We start from the raw sequence: 7,165 nt of genomic DNA, 5'->3' as shown, positions 1-7,165 counted from the left end.
GGAGCGGTGACGGGGGGAGCGAGCGGAGCCGCGCTGCGGGCGAGCCAGCGCCCGGCCGAGGGACGCTGAGGGGGCTCTGAGTCACCCCTCGCCCGCTTCCCGCCTGGCGGGGCGCATGCGCGGCGGCGGCGGCGGAGTTGTGAATGGCGCGGCTGTTCGGGCCGAGTTTACGAGCCGGGAGGAAGTCGGAGGGGAGGGAGCGGGCTGGGGGCGGGAGCGGGCGGCGGCGGCGGCGGCTGCATCGAGCTCCGGCGGCGGCTGCGGCTGCTCTGCGTGCGCCGCGGGAGGAGGAGGGACGGGAGGAGGGAAGGGGGGGCGCCGCCGGCGGGGGCTAACAAAGGGCGAGGCGAGCGCTGGGGCTGGGACAGCGCGGGGCGGGCGGGAGGGAGGGAGGGAAGGAAGGAGGGCAGCCGGCGGCGGCGGCCCCACCACCATGCCGCGGGTTGTTCCCGACCAGCGGAGCAAGTTCGAGAACGAGGAGTTCTTCAGGAAGCTGAGCCGCGAGTGCGAGGTGAGGCGGCGGCGGTGGCGGGGCTCCCCCTTCTCTCCCTCCCTCCGGCCGCTGTGGGGAAAGTTTCCGCGGGCCGCGGAGGGGCCGGGGCAGCCCCGCACCTCCTCTCAGCCGCGGCGGGAGCCGAGCCGGCGGCGCGGGGAGGCGCAGTCAGTGCGCTCCGCTGCCCCCTTATCGCCGGGATTGGCCCCTCCTGATTGCGCGCCCTGTTCCCCGCAGATTAAATACACCGGCTTCAGGGACCGGCCGCACGAGGAGAGGCAGGCCCGCTTCCAGAACGCCTGCCGCGACGGCCGCTCCGAGATCGTAAGTGGCGCCGCGCTCCCCTCGGGGCCCGCCGGGAGCGGGCTGCGCCTGGCTCGTGAAATAAAAGTTCGGGGAAAGCCGTCGGGAAAGCCGTCGGGCAGCGAAGGCTGCGCGGTGCCCGAGCCCAAAGGCTCGGGGCCGGCCGGGACGGGACGGTGCCTGGGGCCGGTCGGGGCCGCGCCGGGAAAGAGAGTTTTCTTTAAGGACGGGAATGACATCGGCTGCCTTTCAAACGCCGAGGGAAAGAGGAGATTTTGGTGAACAGGCAGCATTTCTGTCCGCCTTAGGAATAGCGCTTTTTCTCTCGAAGGTGTCGGCTCGCTCCCGAGCGCGGAGAGCGGTTGTCTGGAGCGCCGGGGTGACAGGGAAGGAAGGAAGCAAGGAAGGAAAACCCCCGGCAGTGAGAACGGGCTGCGCTCCTTCCCTGGGCACGTGCTACAGCTACGAGCTGCATAGTTCAATATTCAGCTGATTTTTTTTTTTCTTTGCTTTTTTTGCCTTTTTTTATATATTTTTTTTCCCTCCGGAAACAGTAGCTTTGAGAAATGAGTAACATTGTTCAGAAAGCGGTAGCTTAAAGTCCTGAGTGGGCTGTTTGATAGATTTGTGAACTAAATCAAACGCTTTTAAAATTAGGCTTTGAAACTTGCAACTTCAGCTCCGTTTTTCTCATTCATTAAGGTTAGTTAGACTACTGTCGCCTTCTGAAATAAGAAGTGAGATGAAGTATGGCTTGGAGTAGTCAAGAGCTTACTGTTATTTCCTGGTTTGATTTCTGCTCTGGGTTGCTTCTATAGGATTAGCACCTCGTAGCATTGTTAAGTTTGTAACTCTTCTATTAAAATGCAGAAGTACCCTCTTTTTCATGTACAGTATATAACGAAAGACAAGGTAAATTCGAAAATAAACCTCACTTCACCAAGTTTCATTTATGAGCATTCTTTAATTTCACGTGGTATACATGCTGCTAGTCAGTTCACAATGAAATTTTTCTTATGCACAGTGCGTAAGAGTGCACATCCAAAAGTATCCCTAAGTATGCACGTCCAAAATTACTTGAATATCAGTTACTATAACTGATCTTGTTCATTTGCATTTGTTTGTAAAAGGATACGCACTCAAGAGCACGGTTACCTTTTACTGAATAACTTTATTTTAGCTGAATCTTATCCCTGGTTGTTACCTCTTGCTTTAGAACCTGTAATATTATTTTACAAGAGGCCCTCTGTAGACAGGTTCTTAATTTTACTTTTTTTTTTTTTTACATTAATTTATGTTTGTGCATATTTGCTTCCTTTAAGAAAGCACCAGGGAAACAATGGATAGGTAAGGAAGATGTAGTTTGCTGGCATTGGAAGTTCCTGTACAGGTGAAAGCGCATAATATACCTGAATCCCTCCCTAAAAAAACCAAAAAGGCCATGCAGCTCATAACTAGCTTTCTAATGCAGCCTATGCAGTTATTTATATAAATGGGAAATCGCTGTAGTTTCACCTTTGTACTTCTGAGCCTGTTGCTGCCTTTTTTTGCCAGAACTTCATCCCTTAGAAGCCACCAGTGATGCATGTTCTACATATTTTCACTCTACTTAATTATAAAACTGGCTCTATATTTCTTCATCTGAAACATCTGGTTTTGTTTTGTGAACAGGGCATGAGTAGTCAGGTTTATTTAGAAATGTAGTGTGTGTAATGACTGATGTTAAAAAGAGCTAGTAATTTTACTTTTTTTTTGGTCTTGAATGTTTTTCCAGACATCAAGGATTTATTCTTTTATCTCCAAAGGGAGTCTTTGCAAATGACCTTACATATTTTGAAGCAGAAAAAAACCCCCAGAGAACAGCTCAGGGATTTAATGTAGAACCGGCAGTAGGTTGTTGGTTACGTGTGTCAAATAGCTCTTGATTGAATAAAGGAAATAATTGCCAATATTACTGAGAAATGACTGTGAAGTGTATTAAATAAGATTCCACGTTTACTGGTAATGCTTTGATAACTTAAATAACCTCACATGTTTGGTTTGCTTTGGAAGGTACTTGTATTTATGTTGTCTGTGTGTGGGTCAGGTTGCCCTTGTACTACCTGATAAGCTTTTCACAAAATTCACGGCATAACTGTCTGATAGCTTTTCAGACTGGGTTTTAAAAGGCTCTGCAGATAAAACTAGAGTTTTCTTACTTTCAAGTTTAAAACCAAACTAGTGGTGTGATTCTTTCTGAAATCATAATTGGTTTTTTTTTTTATTTAATTTGTTTGTTATTTGATGGGAATTAATGGCTTCCATGTAGTCTTGTGTGGTTATTTGCAGGGCTGTTCTCAAGTTTTTCAGTATTGACCTATAATTTGATTTGAGAGGCATGTGGGATGCCTCTTTACCTGGACGGTTTTGTCTCGTCAAAGGGAGGGAACAGACTTCAAAAATCCGGAGAACAAATATCTCCATAGGTTTTTATGTTATATGTGGTGCCTGCCTGACTCTATGAGGATGTGGAATTTGTGTACTTTTATCTTCCTCTCTTCTCTGATATTTTCCCATTTTTCATGGCCCTCTAGCACACATTGGGGGTGGAAGCAGGAAGGCATGGGCACTTCACTGTCTTGCTGGCTTTCCCAGAAAGCAAGTACGGTCCTTTTTACCTAGTGCCAGAACTGGACTGGTCCACAGGGCTTCAGTGGTCAGCTAGTTTACTCTCAAAGATCTCACTCCTTGATATTTTATTTAAATGTATAAATTAAGGAATATAGAACATGTATTTACTAAAGACGCTTGGAGGTAGAGAAACATTTCTTGAGCAGACTAAGTGGTGAAGACTCAGAGTCACAAATATTTGGAGATAGGTATTTTTTATTTTTTTTTTGTTGATAGATAAATAGCATCCTTTGCAAAAGTAAAGGGATGATAGAAGGTAGTGAGCCTGATAGTGATGGTCTGCAGTTCTGACAGATTTGATGCCTCCTATTTGTGCAAGTGTATCCTTGATGAAACTTCTGTTACACTGATTGAAATGTTTGTCTTTGCAAACAAATATTAATGCACCAATACAGTATTCTTCTGGCATTATTACGAGGGCTGATTTGTTAATTTTAATCACATTGGGAATGTGCTTATGGGAAACAAAACAAGCCAACAAAAATAACAACAAAAATTTAAAATCTGTTTTTAAGGATAGCCTGGAACCAGAACTGATTGCAGAGCATTAGTCTCCCGTGTTGGAGGGGTAAGAGCCAAGACAAAGCCCTCTACTTTCAAAACAGGAGGTATTAATCCTGTGACAGTGTTGCAGTCCATGACTAGAACCATCTTAAATAACATGTAGCTATAGTGTCACAGCTAGCAGTACAGTTATACCATGAAGTGGCTGAATTTTGGGTTGCTTGAAAGAAATCTGCTTGTTTGGAAATTCCAACTGTTGAAGTAGTAGTTGTATAGCTTTTAAGAAAAACTATATTCTAGGTTAAAAACCATTTAAATCTAAATGATCATTGTAATAAATACAGCCATTTGATTGCAACAAATTATGTTTGGGATTTTGATAGGAATGATATGCTGTGAATCTATGAGTATTCAAATGCTTACAGGACAACATGCTCACCTGTACCAGAGCAGAGTAAAAATACTGTGAATCTGACTTCTACTTGCAAAAATAATTTTTTATTTTGTGTCTAGGAAGTGCTCATCATGGCTTGGAGTTAAGATATGCAAGCAAATACAGGGAGTTTCTAAAGAAAGCTGAATCTCATTTTCATTTGAAATTGTAGAAAATTGTTTGTTTGAAAGCAATGCAAGCTTTTTCTAATGGGTTTAAGCCCATCCTTTTAATGATTTTACAAAGGGCTGCAGCTGAGAAGAATTCCTACAGTTGCCTTTTCTCACAGACGCAGCATCTGCTGATCTGGGTGTCACTGGTGTCTTAGTGAGGAATGAGGACTTTGTCCTGTGAAGCTTGATTGGACTATGTATTGATGCTGCATGCCAGTAGATGATAAAATAGGAATCTTTAGGCTTCAGTTAAGTGTCTAGTTGTAAGTAGATTGTGAAAGGAAACAAATCCTTTCCTTTTGAAAAAAGTTGTTCTTAGTAATGGGTCTAAGGAGTTAATTTTCCTTCAGCAGCACTTCTTTTAGAGATATGCAACCTCTTAGAAAAGCATGGGCAGTTTTTAATGTTGCAGGTACTAAGTTGGTGAGGGTATCCAGACAGAACTGAAAGGACAGATTCTAATGTCAGCAAAACTGATTTGAAAGAAGTATTGATTCCATGTTGTATTTTATATCCGAAGCAGCCAATGGCAAATGTTGTCAAAATGGAATCAGATGTTTGTAACTTAATACTTAAGAAAAATGATGAGTGCATGTTTTTGACTTTAAGTATTCTCTATGCTGCCTGGCTTAAGACATAAACTGATGTAAAAATAAATGACTGCCTGCATAATTTATGTAATGTCTTGCTCCCTGATCCTGTTTGTATTGATTTTTCTAAAAGGCTTTTGTGGCCACAGGAACCAATCTGTCTCTCCAGTTTTTTCCGGCCAGCTGGCAGGGGGAGCAGCGACAGACACCGACCCGGGAATATGTCGACTTTGAAAGAGAAGGAGGCAAGGTAAGGAGGGAATTGTTGAAACAGAAAGAAATTTTCTTGTCGTGCTTATGGTCTTACCGGTATGGGCTAAACGTATGATGTGAGATTTCTAATATTTCACATCTCCGTGCAGGTAGGTAGTGATGTGAATACAAGTGAAAGCTGCTAAGATAAAATCTTGCTTTGTTTTAAAGCATACTAATGTTTAGGCAAATGGAAGAATTGGGAAACATATGGGCAGTACTGGTGGCTTTGTATTATTTTGAAGATCAGAACTATTTGTACTGTCATACTATGATAACATTTTGGGGAACAGTCTAAATTTGGTGTTGTGTAGGTTCTTCTGAATTGGTTCGGAAATTAGACTTTGGCCAGTGAATTTTGGTAGACTAATGAAAATTTGCACTTTCAACAGGTTATTTCATTGTGTCTCTGGCTGGTCCAGCAAGCAGTCAGTGTCCTTTGAGTGGAATGAAGCTTTTTCTCAGTTTCACCATCAGCTGTCATACAGAAGCAGCATCGCTTTCAGAATTGATTTCTGAGTCTCTTTTTTCTGAGGTGGTTGTCCCATAGACTGATACTGAAAGCTCAAATTCCCTAGTGACAGTGATGGTTACTGTGAAGCTGGATTAGATTTAAAGTCAGAAACCTTGCTTAGTCTCATCAGAATAAAGTTACTGAAATCACCCACAGCTGGTTTTGTTTTACAGGAAAAACATACCTTTAAAATACAGATGCTGTCTTTTTTCTGTGCTCCTGTAGGTGCTGTGGGACTGATACAAAGATCACTGAATTCAATAGGAGACTTTCTTCAGAACTCAGTGGGTTTAGACCAGCACTTAGACCTTCATAGATTTTCTGTTTCAGGCTAATTTTTGTGTATTTTTTTTTATTTTAAAAACCTTTTAATGGACTGCAAAATCCTTCCTTTTGCCTAACTTTTTTTTACCTACCCTTGTAACAAGAAACAGCTAATGCTACCAAACCTACCAGGCTGGAGGAAATACTTGAAGCATATTCAGGTTTAATGGCATATTGGGTCTTTTAAATGCTGCTAGGTGGAAGATAAATATTTCCTATAGTGGGAAAACTTGATTGGAAGAAAAAAAAATTCCTGAGGGCAGTTATGGTATGTGGAATTCAAGTTAATGAGTTTTTTTGGAAAAAATTGTTTTCCATTTAGTCCTGTGAGGCTTGCAGAAATTTGACAAATTGGGGGAGAAGTGAAGTTGGCTGTCTGGGTACTGACTGCTTTGCTAAGGAAACTGAATTGAATCTGGCTCTTGCTGAAAAATATTGATTCTGGCTCACAATTGAATGAGGAATTTTTCTTGTAATGTGTAAGAAGACTGAAGTCTCTCTTCTTGCCAGTTCAAAACTAATTTTATTTACTCTTATGATTTTTTTTTAACTTTGTTTTCTCTGAATGAATTCTTAAAGTACTGAACTACTTCATCCATTTTCTTGTGTTGTCTTAATCATGTAAGAGCATGGTAGGTATGCTCTATATTAAAACAGAACATGTGCTTCATTAATGAATGCCACTCCTTCTTTTATGTGTGTTTACAGTAAATTCTAGACTGCTTCACTGAAATGTTTAGAAGAATTCCTCTGAACGAGGCTAGAGGTGGACAAACAGATAAATGGGAATAATGTTATGCTCTGGTATGAACAAATCACAAATTCACTGTTGTAATCAGCCCTTACTTGTGTAAATCACACATGAATGCAGGCTTGCTCTGCACAGAATTAAACTTCTCTGAAAGTAAG

General features: G+C 42.7%; 1 protein-coding gene across 2 annotated transcripts in view; it reads left to right on the top strand.

Moving 5' to 3' along the window:
* The first annotated feature begins 339 nt into the window (after positions 1-339).
* Positions 340-7,165, top strand: part of CBFB (core-binding factor subunit beta) — a 37,531-nt gene continuing 30,705 nt past the window's right edge. Inside the window, exons 1-3 of one of the 2 annotated variants that reach the window (XM_086847347.1) lie at positions 340-511; positions 731-817; positions 5,300-5,416. In XM_086847347.1, coding sequence (XP_086703473.1) covers positions 434-511; positions 731-817; positions 5,300-5,416 — 282 coding nt within the window. In that variant the 5' untranslated portion in view covers positions 340-433. The remainder of the gene's footprint in view (positions 512-730; positions 818-5,299; positions 5,417-7,165) is intronic. The other variant, XM_086847348.1, reaches the window with a different exon arrangement.

The sequence above is a fragment of the Cyanistes caeruleus genome, chromosome 12 (genome assembly GCF_971803275.1).
Source record: "Cyanistes caeruleus chromosome 12, bCyaCae1.hap1.1, whole genome shotgun sequence".
NCBI classification, from domain to species: Eukaryota; Metazoa; Chordata; class Aves; order Passeriformes; family Paridae; genus Cyanistes; species Cyanistes caeruleus.
Note: the sequence above shows the minus strand (reverse complement) of the source record. Positions and strands in the feature narration are given on the sequence as shown.